General features: G+C 31.6%; 2 protein-coding genes across 2 annotated transcripts; one reads left to right on the top strand and one right to left on the bottom strand.

Moving 5' to 3' along the window:
- Positions 1-3,166: 3,166 nt before the first annotated feature.
- On the top strand, positions 3,167-14,279 carry ATGRIP (Golgi-localized GRIP domain-containing protein). Its single transcript, XM_020360853.3, has 22 exons — positions 3,167-3,410; positions 3,877-4,389; positions 4,568-4,683; positions 5,120-5,289; positions 5,821-5,914; positions 6,529-6,615; positions 6,790-6,870; positions 7,579-7,704; positions 8,624-8,732; positions 8,803-8,882; positions 9,404-9,532; positions 9,615-9,715; positions 9,948-10,081; positions 10,191-10,288; positions 10,392-10,511; positions 10,632-10,659; positions 10,824-10,882; positions 11,000-11,071; positions 11,174-11,221; positions 12,907-13,012; positions 13,121-13,179; positions 13,585-14,279. Exons 2-22 carry the CDS (start codon positions 3,909-3,911, stop codon positions 13,693-13,695), a joined length of 2,409 nt encoding a protein of 802 aa, XP_020216442.2. The 5' UTR covers positions 3,167-3,410; positions 3,877-3,908; the 3' UTR covers positions 13,696-14,279.
- Positions 14,280-15,491: 1,212 nt separating this feature from the next.
- On the bottom strand, positions 15,492-18,446 carry LOC145953104 (E3 ubiquitin-protein ligase RING1-like). The gene is made up of 2 exons (XM_083066740.1): positions 16,387-18,446; positions 15,492-16,294 (listed from the first exon to the last, which is right to left on the bottom strand). The coding sequence occupies exons 1-2, from the start codon at positions 16,409-16,411 to the stop codon at positions 15,672-15,674; spliced, it is 648 nt and encodes a 215-aa protein (XP_082922866.1). The 5' UTR covers positions 16,412-18,446; the 3' UTR covers positions 15,492-15,671.
- Positions 18,447-18,864: the final 418 nt, after the last annotated feature.

Genomic DNA, 18,864 nt, shown 5'->3' with positions numbered 1-18,864 from the left:
CAAGTTGAACTTTTCATGGGCCATATTTTGTTATAGCTAATTTCATATGTTTTGTATACATGATGCTAGTATAGGTATCATATATTTTGGTCTTGTATTTTGGACCACATAGAATAGCATTTTAGGTTTTAGGCTAGTTAGGCCTAGTTTTGGGCTTCATGGGCCTTTGGGCTTTTGGTACCCAATATTGGGCTCATTTTCATTCTTGTAATTTTTCCTTTCCATTGTAATTGTTTGACCAATGTAATTAGGTCATTAGAATAGGAAAATACAAGGAATATTAAAGTATGCTAATTAGGTTAAACTAGGTTTAATTTGGAAGCCATTTAAGTTACATTTGAGTCACATGTTTTGCACCATTGGTGGCTGAACATGTGACACTCAAATTAACCCTAAATGACTCTCAAATCAGACCTAAATGCACCTTGGTACCTAAATTTTCGGACTTACACATGTGCACCAAAGTTTGAATTCAAATTTCAAATTTGAATTCAAACTTTAGGCGCCAATTTGTGTAGCTTTGGTTTAGGTGCCTATGTGCTTCATTTCCGTGCATACTTAAGTCCTCCCTTCACATTTTTGTATTCACTTTTGAGAATAATGAAATTTGAGAGCTTATTCAGCCAAATTTCTTCAAGAGTCACCAAATTTAGAGAGCTACACTTTTAGGAACCCTTTTAGGTTTCCTCCTCTTTGAAGTGAGCTTTCCCTTGAACCTTAAGCTTGGATGCTTCCATCCAAGGCTTAAGCCTTCTTCCAATCCGTGAATCATCCTCCATCTAGTGTTCATCATTGTGGTTTCCATCTCCTTGAAGAAGATCCGAGCAAAGGAGAAGCTAAGGAGAAATCATCTACCACTCCTCCTAACCCTTTCCATCACATGTTCCCTTACTCATCAGTATATAATTTTTGTCACATCTCTGTCCCTGTCGGGTATCGGATATACCTGTATCCATACATGTCAAAGATAAATTATTTTTATTTGCAAAAAAAACACACAATATTTTTAACTTATATTTCCATTATATTATAATTGTAATTGAGTTGTTTGTCTATCTCATAGTTTAATCAAGAGACTTCTTAATAATTAAAAAATCACAAATGTTTCATATCATAATGAACAATCACACATAATTAAATATTAAAATTCTTTACAACAATTAAATCAGCAATGGAGATGAGGACGAGGCAGACAAGTATATACCCGTCCCCGGTTTAATATTTCGGGTTTTACCTATACCCATACTCGTACTCGATCAAATCGGGTATTTCCCGTCAAAGTCGGGACGAGTTTAGGTATTACCCACGGGTACGTGTTTATTTGCCATTCCTACTCCCATTTTTTCATGCCTGATGTATAAAAATCCTCGCTTGACCCTAATCAGGCAAAGAGCCTCTACCTGATTCAGACCTAACGTCACTCCATTGGTGCTCAACGTCAATCCAGATAGAGACGATTCTATCTCCTCATGCTCAGTGCCACCAATTTTATGTCCAACGTGACGAAGTTGCGAACCCCTGACTTTAAGCCATGCCCGATGTGACAAAGGCGCATTCTGACACGATATCAATCTTTGCTCTTATGCAAAAACTCGATCTGCCCAATCTACCTGAAATCCAACATGCATTGCAACATACAATATCTACACAACATGGAAAACACAATTCCACCCTCATAGACAACATGTATATATCAAAATCCAAGAATTGTCACATCTTACTCGAAAGACCTTCAATGAACTTAACAATAATCAAATTCTCATCTTCATGAATCCAATCAGTATTAACAACAATTAATTGATTCTAGGTAATAATAAACATGCGTCAACAATTGTTTAAAAACACAAAGCTTCCCTTACCTATACTTGCTCCAAATAGAAGAGAAAAGGAAGAGGAAGAAACTCTCCATATAGTTCCAACTCAAGATTTTCAGCTCCTTAAGCTTGGATCTCTTGGCTCAAACACGTGGATTCAATTGTAGGAATGTAGAAAGGAAAAAGATTTTCAATTTAAAAGAGAGAAAAATGAGATTTAGATTGAGAGAACTTCTCTCAAACTCTTTTTTAAGATTTCTTAAAATATAAACTTATGATGTTCATGTTTTTAAAAAACTTTATATACCTTTTTTTTTTAACCAAATTAACTTAAATATGAATCAATCACCTTATAGATAATTTAATTCTTAGAGTCTTTTGATTTTAAAATTGTGAAACAGCAACACTAACAATAACTCAACTAATCATATAATTAAAGTAAAACACTCAAAACATCAGGTATTACATAGATTTAATTTTATCCAAAATTCATAGAAATTCAACACGAGTTCCCCTAATCAATATTAATTAATTCTTCCACTTATAACTTTTTTTAAACAATGTCGCACATTAAGTACTAACCTAAACAAAATATTATAATCGTCCTATTTTTGTGTACTTTTTATATTTTGTTTAATTTAATTAAGTTTCCTAAAAATAAACTGAATAGAATTTGAAATATACTCTCTCCAATTATCGTAAACATTTTATTTTTGGCCTAGCTCCTCCTTATAAACCAAAAAACAAAATTATGTTGTGTATTTTAAAAGTAGTAAGTTTTATTAAAAATATTTATTACTATATTTATTCTGATTCAATTACCTAATTTACTAAGATTAAAAAATTAATTAATTAAATTAATAACAATAAATTAGTCTTATATATATATATTAAAGTTATCATTATCCTACTTTTAATTCCTAATTAATACTTATATATTTCTCAAACAATTAGAGGATGTCTCATACTATTTATTTCACTTAATTAATATTTATGTTTCTCTTAATTAATTAAAGTATATGGTATTTAAAAAAATTATAATTAATAAGTATTATCAAATTAAAAAAATATATTTTAATTAAAAATATTTTAATCTTAGAATAATTAATATATAAAATAATATCAACTAAGTGTTATATAAAAATAAATAATTGTTTAAAGTTGAATGAAGGAAGTTCTGTATTAAAATTATAGAAGGGTGCTAAATATTTTATAAATTGATATATATGATTTTAAATGAGTAATAATAACTCGAATAATTAAGTTGAACATCTGATATTAACGTTCTTTCTTCATTTGTTCTATGGGTTTTTTAGAAAATGGACGAACATGATTACTCAAATACCCTCGTCAAATCAAAATATTGCAGCGTTATGCTGGATCCAAATCCTCTCTAGTTCGTAATAGACGGTGTCTGGGACATTCAGAAACGGCATCGTTTTCTACTCTCCTTCCCGTGCACGCCGGCGTGAGATCCATTCTTCCACCGGCGATCTCACCTCCACCGGCGTTTCCCGCGTTCCAATCGATTTCGCGTCGTTTATTGGCTGAATTCTCTTCCTCCTTCATTCTGTGGCACAGGTTCCCCACACTCAGGTACATTCAATTGCGGAACCTTCACTCTCGGATATTTCTCCTAATTCGGATATGCTACTTGTTTCGCATTGAATTCACATTCCATTGCATGCATCACAACATTTTGAGGAAGAGAATCAAATGACACCAAAATTGAGTTCTGTTTGGGTTCGCTCTGGCTCATTGCGTAAACTGTTTATTTCTTCTCGTGGAAATCACGAGGCTGATTCGGTTTTTGTGGATTGTCACGTGTGGAGCATTTCAATGTTCAAGTGAATGTTATTGAAAAAAATTTAATGCTCGATTTGCCTCTGGAGTGGTTTGTGATTGGAAATTTTAAGAAATGTTATTGATGTTATCCACTTTAGCGTTTTAATCTTTAAGTTAAGATGCTAAGTAGGCTTATTATGAATCAATGTCCAGTTGAAAATTTGTATATGTATCTCATGACATAGTGATTTTAATGCTATTGACTGTTCAATTGCAGCTTATGCTGGTAAGACTTGTGTTGCAAGAGTGATGGCATCAGGTGAAGGGGATTCTAGTGGAATGATGGATACTCATGTAGAAGATTCTTCTATACCTGAGGAGCATTTGCCTGATGCAAATCATTATTACGAAGATGGAAGCAGTGGAAATCTTCCATTGGAAAATGGTTTGTCTGATGGAAATCAAGGTCCCGTTGATACTGACGATCAACTTCTACAAATGGTTATGGACCTCAAGTTTCAGAATGATTTCCTGAAGTCCCAGTTTGAGGGATTTAAAAATGTAAACAGTGTACATAGTGACTCTAGTATACAGAAAGGAGTTGATGGGTCGGAAGATGGGGAATCTGACATTGTGAAAGAACTACAGGAAAGGATACAATCGTTAAATAAAGAATTTCTGGAAGAAAAACAAACAAGAATTGCATCAGAAGAGGCTTTGAAGCATCTTCAAACAGCATACTCAGAGGCAGACGCAAAGGCCCAAGAGCTCTCTGAAAAGCTTGCTGAAGGTCTGGTTATGACTGTGTCGTGTGTATGAAATATTAAAAATCATTCATCAATAAAAAATGCACAAATTTGAGTTGCATTAAATATTACCATCTGTATTATTATTTACTAAGAGAATTAATATTGCTCTAGACAGCTTTATGTACCTCTGAATGAATACGTTGTATTACTTTTGTGTAGCTGAAACGAAGTTGGACCAAGAAATAAAAGAGCGTGAAGAGAAGTACTCTGAACTTGACACCAAGTTTAATAGGCTTCACAAACGAGCAAAACAGCGCATTCAAGAAATTCAAAAGGTGAATTTTTGCTATATTTTTTCTTTTTTAATTTTTGTATGCTGATATTGTCTATACTTTCTTGAAGAGATCCTAATACTTTATCACAAACTGTGCCCAAATTGCTGATCTAGTGGCCCTACTTAAACTTACCCCTCTCCTCTCCCTCCCGCAAAAAAATAAAATAAAATTGTGCAGTGTAGCTAAATTAGTAGTTTGTGTAAATGGTTTTACTCCTAAATCCTATCTTTTTGTAATGAGAGTACATTGGCCATCAATTAATAATGAACACTGAACCCTCAGAATTCTTATATAAGCACAAAATAAGTCAGGAAGTTCATCTTTAGTGCTTCAACAAAACCCTTGAAGCAACTTACACTCTAATGGTACTTCACTGGAATATTTTTGTTTATGTAGACATGAGTTTAATTTTTTGTTTGAGAAATTTCATTCATAGGAAAAAGATGATCTCGAAGCCCGCTTCTCTGAGGTGAATGAAATGGCAGAGCGAGCATCATCCCAACAATCAGCCTTGCAACAAGAATTAGAGCGCACTAGGAAGCAAGCAAACGAGGCATTGAAAGCCATGGATGCTGATAGACAACAACTAAGAAGTGCAAACAACAAGTAAGGCCACTAATTTGCTTTTCATGATGACGATTGATGAGTACATCCATTAGTTGGAAACTTGTGTATCCTTCGTTGTGTGTTAGGAGAAGCTATGTTCTCAATTATCTTTACTGTAGGACGGGTATGTACAATATATTAAGTTGTGCTTATAATAGGTTATCAAACCTCATTTATGGGCTATTTGTGCTGCTATGATCAAATCACTACAATTTATATCACCCTTCATTTCTCCCCTTTCTTCTTTATTCATGCATGACTGCTTTTACTTCCTTTTCTTTTAAATTTTAATTATGAAATGTGGAGAAAGAAAAACACACACATGAACACACAAGAGGTACTTTATTGCCTTCTTATGGGTTGGGTTGGGTATGGCTTATTGATTAGTTATTCCCTAGGAATGATTGTTAAATATATATTATAATAGGTCATCATAACTGATGGCAGCTGGCTGAGACTACACTACTGTATGCTATGCATATACTCTTACACCTATTTGTAATTATTGATGTAAAAATTTATGTTTCCCAGTCTTCGAGATACCATTGAAGAGTTAAGGCGTTCATTGCAACCCAAAGAGAGTGCAATTGAGGCATTGCAACAGTCACTTGCAGAAAAGGAACAGGTACAAATGATATGTTCATTTTCATTCTTGAAGTATTTATTTGATTTGGATCTCCTGTATGTTTATTTAGTGTTTTTTTCTTGCTGATGTCTGATTATGACTTTGTGTCATGCGGATGTTTACATTTATAACTTAAATCTATACTCTATTTATGGATCTAAGGTAAACTAAATAATCAGTGCTGTGCATTTGACTAGTTAATACTTGGCAAATTGGATTTTATAATCAACTTGTTTCTCAACCACAGATTTACATTTAGGCATAATATATTTATATTTGATCTTTTCATTTGATCATATATCTAACCCATTCCTTTAAATGGTGTTCTGGACTGAGTCCATAGGGATCCTCTTATGTGACTAGATAAACATAATAAGAATTAAATCTTTCTTTGTCAAACTTTAAGTGCTTCCTTTTATCCTTTATGTGTTTTTGTCATCTCGATTCAAACAATTTTTATGAATTCTTATGATATTTTAAAGGCCTACTGTTGTAACTCTTGTCTCAGTAATAACTTTGTCATGAAACTTATTTCTGGTATTTTGGTAGCACATCATTTTAAAGTGGTTATCTTATGTTTCCTTGGATATCCCAAAATAAAATTGACAACTCAGATGTTGGAAGATATGAGGGGGTTGCTTCAGGCTTCTGATGAAAAAAGGCAAGCTGCACTAGCTGAGCTCTCAGTTAAACATCAAAAGGTACATGTGCTCTAGCGGCTGACTGTTTTCCTAGTTTATCTTTAAGGAGAACCCCATATTCTTTCATCCCTCATCAGATTTCTTTTAATGAACAAAAGGTTATATTCTGTCATATGTACTGTGTATTTAGAATCTAGTTGTGTCATGGCTTCAACTCAATGTTTGTTTCTGCAGAATATAGAGAGTTTGGAGGCTCAACTTAATGACGCATTGTCTGATAGAAATAAGGCAACTGAATCCATTTCTTCACTGCAGGTGAGTTCAATGATCATGAGCTTTTTCCATTTTTTCACTGAAAAGATGCTGCTGAGTTGAAAGTTGTTTTCCATTAGGTGGTTGAAGGAGAAATGATAACCAGATCTTAATTACTCATATATAGCTGTCTTTTTAGTTTATGATTTGCTTTCTTAGTGAGAACCTCTACTTTTAAATAGAGGTCTGCAAGGGCTAGGTTACAGGTGAATGTGGGATCAGAAACCACCAACCAATTTAATTTTGTGAAGGTTCAGGCTTTACTTTGAAACTGTTTCTAGGCCTTGAATTAATCTGATTTGGAGGCATTTCAGGACAAGCTGCCTCAGTTGATATGGGTTTCTTATTCTTAGACATTTACATATCTCATATAAATTTTGTGTTGGTTTGTAGCATGTATTTTGTCTTCAATATTTAACTTAAATTTAAATAACATTGCATATAAAATTGTGCGGCATGTGTGTGTAGCACATATTTTGTCTTGCTTATTTAACTTAAATTTAAAGTCTCTCTGAATGTTAAGTTTACTGTCAATGGACTTATTTTATAGGTAATAAACTAATAATTAAATGAATTGTAATTGAAGAAAAAAGTTTTTTTCCGGATTGAGTAAGTGATGCCAATCAGTTCATATATAAGTAAATGTGCTCCTGAACATGTCCGAAGTTTCCAGCTGATGACCTGACTTGCTCAATCCACTAATGCCTCCAGGTTCTAGTTGCAGAAAAAGAATCCAGAATTGCAGAGATGGAAGCTGCATCAACTGGGGAAGCTGCACGACTCAGAGCAGCTGTGGAAAGTGTGAAAGGGGAGCTTTCTCACCTAAAAGAGGAGCACGTATGGTTCTGACTTCAGAATGTGTTAATTAGTGTTCCACTGTGTGTTGGGTTTCTCTTCTATTTCTCCCTTTTCCTTAACCAAGAATGATTGTTGTGATATTATGCATATATCTGACATACTTTTGAGTTTTGACATTTAAATCATGCACAAAATCAGTTCAGTATGCATAAATCCAACTTTAACATTAATATATAAAATAAAACAGGCAGAAAGACCATAAATGTGACAAATTTTAGTAAATGACTATATGTGTAATGTCTAGTTAGGCAGCTATTATGTCTGCGTCCCTATAGACAATTTGAATCTGCTCAATAACTGACTACAGAACTGTCTGAAGGGCATTTTTGTTACTTACTCTGCTCATCAATTTTCATGTATTGTAAATGTGGAAGCATCTGGAATTGTAATTTATTGATCACAAGTGATCATGTTTATGCAAATTTAAATGATGCGTTGACTTTCTGCATGCATTACATTTGTTGAAATGGTAGAATGATTTCCTTAACTAATTATTTGGGTTGAGCTTTCCCCTAAAATTATGCTTGTACAATCGGGAACGAGGTTGCCCATAATGCATTGACTTCTCAGTAGTTAACTGAAACAGTGTTAAATGATATTTCACTTAAATAAATTCCTCACAATTTATATTGCTGAGAATGGTCTTCAAATTTTTCATATGTTAATTTAATGTAAGCTTGTCATCAATGTTTTTTCCCTTTTATATATTGGAAAAAAAATTGTGGTTTTAGCACACTGGGGTGCCTTTTGCTGGAATTGATTTTGGCATAGGCAACAAAGATGAGTATTTAAAGAGAAATTGGAATGTTTAAAAATTTGGAGGTTTTATTGTTACTGAACTTAATGCCGGACTATTTTGTTATATGGTTGCTTTAATCTTGAGCTGTGGTGTGTTCAGGAAAAAGAAAGGGAAAGCTGGAAGACTGCTTCTCAGGCACTTAAAGCAAAACTTGAAATTGCTGAGAGCAATTGCATACGTGCAGAAGTTGAAGTGGCAAAAATAAGAAGTACATATTAATTTCTAAGCTTTTTCATATTCATTTTAATATGCATATTTATGCTTTTGACAATGGTCAGGTCAGCTGGAATCAGAGGTATCCGCACAAACAAGAATCCTCAATATGAGAGATGCTGAATTGTTGGCTGCCAAAGAAGAGGTTCTAATTAAATTCCTGTTACTAATTAGTTGGTAGAAAATCAAACAAATTATGTGGATGTATAGCTTGTTCTTGTAGCTTAGAGAGTGTCAAATAGTTCTTGTTGAGCATCGGCATATTTTCTTATTTAAATTGGAAAGTATGCTATGTGATTATGTAATGTCATACAGAAATCCTGTTCTGGGAGAGAAACCTGTTTCTAAGCTGTATCTGGTATTGTTCAGTAATAGTAGCTTGATGCAGTTTGAAGTTTTTGTTGGCATATTTTGACATAGTATAGGCCCTATTAGGTTGACAAGATGGTTAGTACTTTAAAGAATTTGATCTTTTTATCTTTTTATATTTCATAACAATACAGCCTATAATTGAAAAGTGTTTATGGAAATATGGCTTGTATTCAATCTACATCCTTGAATGGTTGTTGGTTACTCCTTTGGCAACAAAACATACAAAGACTAGATAGACACATACCATTTACTCTACATGTCTGCTGTTTGACTTGGTGTTTTGAGCCACTGCAGATCAGTTCTCTTGAGAAGGAATTTTCTTCATACAAGGTTCGCGCACATGCACTTCTTCAAAAGAAGGATGCTGAACTGGCTGCTGCTAAAGATTCTGAACAACTCAAAGCTCTAGAGGAAACCCTGAAAGTACATTTTAGCAGTCTTTTGTAGATGTTGTTTGAGTAATGTATATAAATTAATCACCATTCACATTCTTAATTTTCTTCAGGAGGTTGAAAATGAAGTATTATCAATAACAGAAGAAAGGGATAAAGTTCTTCAAGATCTTCAATCTACTTTGGCTAATCACGAGAATGAACTTGCAGAAAGGTGCCATATTTATTGACAAATCTTTATGGGCTTGTTTGCATGATTTTGAATACTAGATAATTGTGAACATATAATTGTAAGCAAAAGGTGAATCACAAGTAACTGATTTTGTGAAAAACTGGCATATTGCTTTGTGTAATGGTTCGGGTAAAAACAATGGATACACTACAGTTATTGCCTTTCTTGCTGTTGATTGTGGAGAAGTCACAACCTCTCATTTTATGAATTTCAGAGACACGGCCCTTGAAAATACCAAGCAACAGATAAGGAGCTTAGAAATAAAGCTTGACTCAGCTAATGTTCAACACCTAAAAGAGAAAGAGGAATGGGGACTAAGTCTTCAAAATGTAGAAGAAACATGGAGAAGTAATACACTCTGCTACTTGGTTAAACAGTTGCTTATACCTTATACTTCTTCGATTCTCCGGTCTGTATGAATTTGGTGTAGAATGTTAACTTAAATCAAACTCTGCAGTCAAATGTGAGGCAATGAAGGCTGAAAATGAAGCAACTGCTACAAAAGATATGCAAAAGGAATTGGAAGAGCTCAAGCAGCGATGTAAAAAACTGAAGGTAATGTGCAAATTGTTAAACCTGTGCTTGGACCTCCATCCCCTCACCTCAAATAGTGTTTTTTCCTGCCTCTTCTTGTGCTAACCGAATCTATAACCTGTAGGAAGAGCATGCTTCATTTCATGATCTTGCTGATAGAATGATTGAGGAGAAAGACTATGAAATATCTAGACTTTTAGACGAAAATAAAAATCTTCGCCAGTCTCTTCAATCAAAACCACTAGTATGTTTTTTATCTGCCTTTTCAATATCATGAGAATTAAGAGATTGGTCCTATACTTATCATTTCCATGGTCTGGCATATTCATTCTGCTGGTTTCACAATGTTGACAAATGATCTCAGGTTGATCAAAATGATAATTATACAACAGGTATTAATTATTTTTTTTAGTATGAAAGTAGTTGTTCCATTTGCAAAAGTTTCGTTTAAGTATCTCAAGGTTATGAATATTTTATAATATTGTCGCTAAATGCTTTACAAGTCAAATGTTTAGGGGCTATATGTGACATTTCTTTCTTCAACTGTTATGTGCAGCCTTGTATAAATTGGATTCAACGAACTTAAGCCCCTCAGCTGAAGAACAGCAAATTCTGGTATAGCAATTTCCATTTTCAATTTCCTTCTTTTCAGTCCCTTTTTTTTATCTATTTAGTATATTTTTGGAGATTCCATCATTTCATATTTGTTTTGATATTTTGTCATAATTTCAGGTTTTGGCTAGACAACAAGCCCAAAGAGAGGAGGAGCTAGGACAGTCACAGCGCCATATTTTAGCTCTTCAAGTATGCCTTGATATTTTTAGAATATCTATCTCTTATTCCCCTTGGCGATCTTTCTTTCTTCTATAATACTATATACTATATAATATAATGTTGCTAATTTAGGAAGAAATTGAGGAGCTTGAACGTGAGAATCGTCTTCACAGCCAACAGGTATATGCGTGCCAAAATTTTGTAATTGTATAACCATATTAAAAAATGTCATAAATGACTCCACAAAGTCGATAATTGTTTCTTCAATTCAATTGCAAGACTAATTTTCTAGGTTTATTTAAAATTGAAAGTTCTAATGTGATTTTTTGTCTGTATATAGATTCAATTGACAAAGAAAAATATTAATACCACTTATTAGAGTGTTAAAGACAGACTGGAGGGTTTATGATGCATAGATAAAACGCGTGTTATCAAATACTATTTGTGTGTGTATATTTAATATGCCGATACAATTATTCTAAAATATATAAGATCTTGTACATGTATGATATATATCTAGATACCAAAGGTCATTAGTGTAAGTGTTTTGGTGCTTTTGCTCCTTAATCAAAGATCGGGATTCGATCTCCTACTTAGATATGGAATCATGTCCAAAGGTATCAATTTGCCTCCTATAGGGCCGACCTAGTGGAAAGGAGTTCTACCTTATTAAAACAAAAAAAAAAAAATGCTTGGACATTACCAAAAACAAAAAAAAGGTATAAATAATTGTCATCATAAATCACTTCCTATTGTGTACAAATAGGAATAGTATCAATCTCATTCCTTTTTGAAATCATCCATAAAGAGGACAAATCTTTTTATTTCATCAAGGAACAATGCTTCTGTTCCTTTATTATATGTGCTTCTATATCTTATATGCAGCTATACTAGATTTCATCTTCTTTTAAAGGCTTAGATACTCCATAGAGATGTATCAATGAAGTATTCATGAGTATCAATATCGAATCCGTGTTAAATACAAATATGTGAAACAAATGAAAGTATCGGTGCTCCATAACAAATAACGTAAATTGATGGGAGGAAGAAAATGTGAAGTTAAACACAGATTTGAGAACTTTAATTGAGCATTAAGTTTTCAGCAATTGATCCCTCAATCCTAGCACTTAAGCATTGGAAATCTTTTAGCCTTTCATTGTTCTGTTGGATTGAGAATCGTACTTGATAAGAAAGCTAATATAAATTTCAGAGTATTCAGTCTGTTCTTTCCTTTTCCTCACCCTATCTCTAAAATCCCATAATTTTAGTAGGTTTTTATTGGAGGTAAAGGTCTTCAGCTAGTACTTTTTTATGTTTGTATTGCCATTCTTATTTAGGAATATGTTCTGTTGCTACATCATTTTTTAATTTGTACTATTGAGAAATAAACAAATAAAACGAGGATTTTTTTGAATTATTTTATTTTTGGCTTAAATATGTTTTTAGTTCCTCAAATTTAAGATAAATTTGTTTTTGGTCCCTCAAATTTAAAACTGTTATTTTTAGTCCCTGTAATTTTCAAAGATATTGTTTTAATCCCTTAGGTCACCAATAACATATTTAAAAGTGACTAATTAAGACAGTTATGCAATATCAACCGGATTTAATGTGATATTTTCACTAATAGGGGCACTAATAAGTAAATTTTATGCAATAATGTTTGATAAATTTCTTAACAAAATTTGAATATAAGGACTAAATTAAGATTTTTTGAAATTACAGGGACTAAAAACAATTTTAAATTTAAGGGACCAAAAATAGATTTACCCTAAATTTGAGGGACTAAAAACATATTTAAGCCTTTTATTTTAATTACATGTTTATGGAAACCTAGGCATATGAATTTCCAAATATTCTAATTGTAGGAGGCAATGTTAAAGGCTGAGCTTCGCGACATGGAAAGATCAAAGAAAAGGGAAGGTGTAGATATGACTTATTTGAAAAATGTTATCTTAAAGCTGCTTGAGACTGGTATGAATTTCAAAAACAAAATTGAAGAAATCCTTTTCTTTTATCTCTCCTTTACATTTATTAACTAGTATTTAGAAGCTAGTTAATGTGAATATTTTCTTTGACCAGGTGAAGTAGAGGTATTGCTACCAGTTATTGGAATGCTGCTTCAGTTTAGTCCAGAAGAGGTTAGTTTGTCATTTTTCATTATGCATCCTTAAGACTTTATGGAGGAGGTATGATTTATGCAAAGTGAGCCGAAGGCTCATCCATAAGTAACCTTAGAAATTTTAAACATGTTTTTCTGTTGAGTAAGAATTTCAAATATATGTTCAAGCAATTTAATTGGGTGGTCACTAAAGTAATTGCTCAAAAAGCTTTCCTGCTATATAATTATTTTGTCTCCCCGTAATTTTCCTGATATAATCTAAAACGTCTTTTGAAAAAGTCAAGTTATTTCTTTATTGTTTTTACAAAAAAGCAATTTCTTTTAGTGGCTATCAGAATATAATTAAATTATTTTTAAACCAAAAGTTCTGTAATGTTGATGACGGAAAAGGTAGCAATTCTCAGCAATTTATTTGCGAGTGCAGGTGCAGAAGTGTCAACAAGCATATCAGAACTCAACGGCTGTTCCACCAAACCCTGCAAGCGAAACTTCAGGATCTGGGCTATCGCTTTTCTCGAGATTCTCATTTTCTTAATGGGATAAATGGGAGTGCTGGCGAATTGTTTTGTTGCAATTAGAATGTCTGCTTCTGCCTTCCAGCTCTAGGAGTATGTTTATTTTCTCACTGTTACGGAGAAAGCAGGTTTGTATCTGTAAATTAGGGGGATCTGATTTACAACAGCAATTGTTCCATGCAAGCGCTTGGAAGCTGACAAGCTGTAAAGAAATATATCAAGGGTAATATACAACAAATATCACAACAGGGAGGGAGTACTCACGGGATGTTCTGCCTATTATTTGGCCGAGGCTGCAATGATATAATGCATTTTTTACCATTTAATATGTTGAGTCAAAAAGTACTTCTAGAAAACTGTATCAATGTCTTTATATGATTTTTTTTTTTAATTTGCAATCCCAAAGGAGTGAGAAGTCTCCTTTTGAGTTCACGATTGCAAATAATCATGAGGCCTTGTTAATAGTATCACCGAGTTTTCATGAAGAATTGCGTTTACTTTGTGCATTAGAAATTTTGTTTATTGTATTATTATGATTTGGCCAGAACTGTATTGTTTATGGAAAAGTTCACAAAGGGAAGAAAATTCAAACACTATCGTAAAACTATGGACTCTCCCGTATCGTGAGTCCTGACGACCGGTTTCGCCCATCAATTCTGTTCATCAATGGCTTTACTGTATTTTATTTCATGGTGAATTCTACATATTAGTATATATATATATATATATATATATATATATATGAAGTTATATCGTTTGAAATTGTTGATACATCACGTACAAAGTCGTATCATGAACCCAAATTTATAATAGCATCACTCCTGATCCACTTAGTGATAAACAATTATTAAGAGTATACATCTAAATGGAAAAGGTAAAAGTCATACAGCTATCAGACATAATACCTAGGAAGTTGGTATCACAAGATCAAGTGGGTTTTCCCTGTGCGATGTTAAGATTCTTAGCCTCAAATATACTAATGCTCTTTACTAGGAGGGCTAGTAGTGTAGTTTGACTGTAATTTTAGACAAATCTAACCGATCATAAAAATAAGTAATTTAGTTTAAATCGATTTAAATATAGTATTAAATACAATTAATCAAATATACTTTCTAATATAAGAATTTTTATTATCTAAAATATTAAAGAAAATCTCATCATAAGTTATGATATATTCAAACTTATGAATTATTGGTTAAAATAATCTTAAATTTTCTAAAAATAAAAATCCATATTCTTAAATAAATTACATTCAATAAATTGTTACTACTAAATTAATATAATAATTTCGTGTATACCTACTTATACAAATGAATAGTATTATAATTTCATAACACAAAATTAAAGGGGTATATAAATTTGTTATAGATTGGATTGATCAATTTTCAAAATCACCTATGATTCAATTCAATAAATTTTTCTTTACTGTTTGATTTTCAATATATTTGCTTTTCAATTGTTTTTATTTTAACATTTTCAATTTAGCTTTTGAATTACACACCAAATTCCATCAGTTTAGTTCTTCTTTGCTTGTTACAACCTCGTCATGAAAGTCAATTATTCTTTTGCCTTTTTGTCAAATCAAGTAATCATGCACATGCTCTCCTAATTCAAACCTTCACAAGATCCCGAGCCAATTCATTCAAATATAAAACAGTTTCATCTAACCTTTTTCCATTCTTCCATTGAGTTTCTCTCTATATTATTAATTTTTTGGTTGGGGGGTGGGGGGGGGGGGGGGGGGGGGGGAACAGTGGGGAGAGAGAGGAGAGGAGAAGGAATAGTACATCAGACTGAGTCACTGAGGAGACCAAGCTAGAAAGTTAGCAGCAAGTATTAATTATTGATGTACCATTACATGAAACACACACAATTTACTCAATAATTTGTTAGTTTTTGAGTTTTTTTTTCTTCTCTACAACTAAAATAATGAATTCTTAACCTATATATATATGAAAACTCTCCACTACTAACTCAACCTTAATGAACTCTGATTCTAGGTTGTGAGGATCGGTAAAGGGTAGCGACACACAGGACACACATGATTAATTTGCAGCCAAGACACAATACATTGTAGATGAAACACATGATCACATGGCATCATGTAACATTCATCATCAACATTTAACTCCTTGCATATAGGACAACACTCACCCTGTGTGGTAACCTTAGATTTCTTCAACGACCTTTGAATGACTTCATTGGAAGCAGGAATCATTCCCTGTACGGACTCCTCCATGGCCGCAAGCAAGCCATTGTCAATGAGGGTAACTTCCAACCGCAAAGGGATCTCACGGCGATCAAACTCTGAAGAAGGAGAAAAAGAAGCAACACCTTCAACATGGAAGAGTTCTCGAACATCACATATCACACCTTCTGCTATTTCCTCAAGAGATTCAATAAAGAATTGAATACGCGATAACAGTGTTTGCAAGAACTGACCCTCTTGGAAGAACCTACGACATGTTATGGTTTGAGAGGGAGAGTGTAGTAAGAGTGTTGGGGGTGTGGTGTTGAGATAAACCCTAATTGTAAACCTGAAAACATCACCATGCATCAACTTCTTCTGATTCCACTCAAAAGTTGACACCCGGTACGAGTAACGCGGTTCCCTTCGTTCTGAATAAGCCATGCAAAATTAAAAACTGTAAATTAATTATTTAATCTCAAAATAATAATAATTAACTCATCTACTTGTAAAGCTTAATTACCTGCGTGTATATAACATGAAGCCATGGCTATTTCTTTCTTTGTGCAGAAAGAAAAAAAAGAATGATCTCCTTGAATAGTCTCTGAAAATTAACTTTGCATGAAGAATAATCTTTATATAGACGAACACTTTTCTTTCTATTTTTTTTATGATGGGTATAGAGATAGATGATAAATTTGATTATGTATATTCTTTTCTTTTTGAATAATGAGTGGATAGATGATTGGTTCAATTATATTTACCTGGGATGCAGTCATTAAGTATTTGAATAAACGGCTCAAATTGGTTTTTGTTAAAGGATTAATATATATTAATTTAACATTTGATAAATTAAGCCGAATTATAATTATCTTTAAAAAGAATTGATGTAATTGATTATCTTTAAATATCACTGCACCATCTTATCCGATAATTGAATGAGTAAAGATTCAGAAAAATTACATTCGAACGAGATTTATAAGAAATATATCTCCATGCAACTCTCCATAAAATGAAATAATCATCTCTCTAAAGGTGAGGTGGGATTAGAGAAAAGTTCATTGTAATTAAAGAATGTTTGAATATTCAAATTATGATAATTCAAATAGGATAATTATTTTTATAATTTCTATTTTAGATTTATTTGAATTTGATCTAAGTTATATCATTTATCATTTAAAAGATTTTATAAAATATTTTTAACTTAATTTAATTTTTTATATACTTTACTCAAAATTAAAAAGTATGCCTGCAATTTGGTAGAAATCGCTATTATCTACTCCCATCGATAATTTTTTTCTTTTATTTTTTTTCTTCAAATTTTTTACATTTTACATATTTTAACAATTGTTATTCCTACTCTGACTTTCATTAAAGATATTAAATGGAAGTATTTTAAACTTAACATACTGATATTAAATATTTCTTAAAGAATATACAAAAACCTTAAGCATAAAAAATTATGATACAAAAGGAGGAATAAAATTAAAATATTTCAAAAATAGGTTTTTCTTTTACACCAAGGTTGTGAAAATAGGCTAACTCAACCCTATTATCCTAATTAATGATAGATTCGACTAATTCAAGATATATTATAGTTAGGTTTTGAAAAAATTAAATGTAATCTTAAACTAACTCAAATCAAAATTTGATTTTCTTTTTGGGTGAGTGAGAATATTGCGGGTGAAGGAAAAAAATCACTTTTTATAACTTTTTCAATTAATTAATTTAAAATAGTATTAATTTTATTAATTAAAATATTGTTTCAAAAAAAGAAGTGATTATTATTGTTACCTGAGTATACAAGTATTAAATAATAGTTCTTGCTCTTCAACAATAACGATTGAGACACTTGTAAAAAAATTCTCACACTCAAGTTAAAGAAAATATAGTTAATAGAATATGAAATGGATTAAAATAATAAAAGAAAAAAAATAAAAAAAATACTAAAATAATAGGTGAAAGAGGAAAATATAAAAGTAAAATAAAGAGTATTTATAGATTGACAAAAGAGCAAACTTATTATATTCCACATTGGTGGCCTCGTACAATTAAATATTAATTACAATTTACACAAGAGAGCAAATTTTTTTGTACGTGCTTATATTCCAAATCAATGGCCATATACAATTCAAACAACAAATGTTGGCATTAAAATTTCAGAAATTTCTACCCATTAATTACAGCCTTCCAAAGTTAATGACACTAGTACAACCAGCATAATCCATTCAATCAAACAATCACAATATCACATACATATTGCCTAATTTTGATGACATATATACTCACCGCACAAAAAGTATTAATGAAAAAATATTACATGAATGACACGGAACTTACTAAGAATTTATTATCTCATTCTATTATAAGTATAGTTTTAAGTTATTTTATATAGATATAAAACATTAATCAACATATAAAAAAATAATTTTATAAAATTAATTTTATGATTAAATTTTTTTATTGGAAACAATATATCACAAGATTTACTTTCTACGTATATATATATATAAATTTAAAATATATACTAATACAATAAATAAATATATATATATATATAAAAATTAAAAATATAAATAAAATAGGTAATATTACATTGAAATACTAATATGAAACTTATTTTAAGATTTCTTTTAATACAAAACAGATGGAATATATTATATTACCTCTAATATTAATTATAAATAACGTACGACAAATTACCAAGATCAAGAAATATAATTAATTAATATAATTAATTTTTACAATAAATTTATATTTTATTTTAAATATACACTTTAAGTGATTGTTGTTATTTATAAGTGAATACAAGATAAATAAAATTAACAATAAATAAAGAATATAAAAAAATTTACCTTCAATAATTTTAAAAATTAATGACCGTTACTTATATTTAAAATCAGAAGAAAAAAAATAATTTATTATTTATAATTAAAACAATAAGTATTATTTAAAAAATTGTGAGTTGCCAAAGTATAGCAACAAAGAGGACACGTATATC

Source organism: Cajanus cajan, chromosome 11 (genome assembly GCF_000230855.2).
Source record: "Cajanus cajan strain Asha chromosome 11, NIPB_CcT2T_4, whole genome shotgun sequence".
Taxonomy (NCBI): domain Eukaryota; kingdom Viridiplantae; phylum Streptophyta; class Magnoliopsida; order Fabales; family Fabaceae; genus Cajanus; species Cajanus cajan.
Note: the sequence above shows the minus strand (reverse complement) of the source record. Positions and strands in the feature narration are given on the sequence as shown.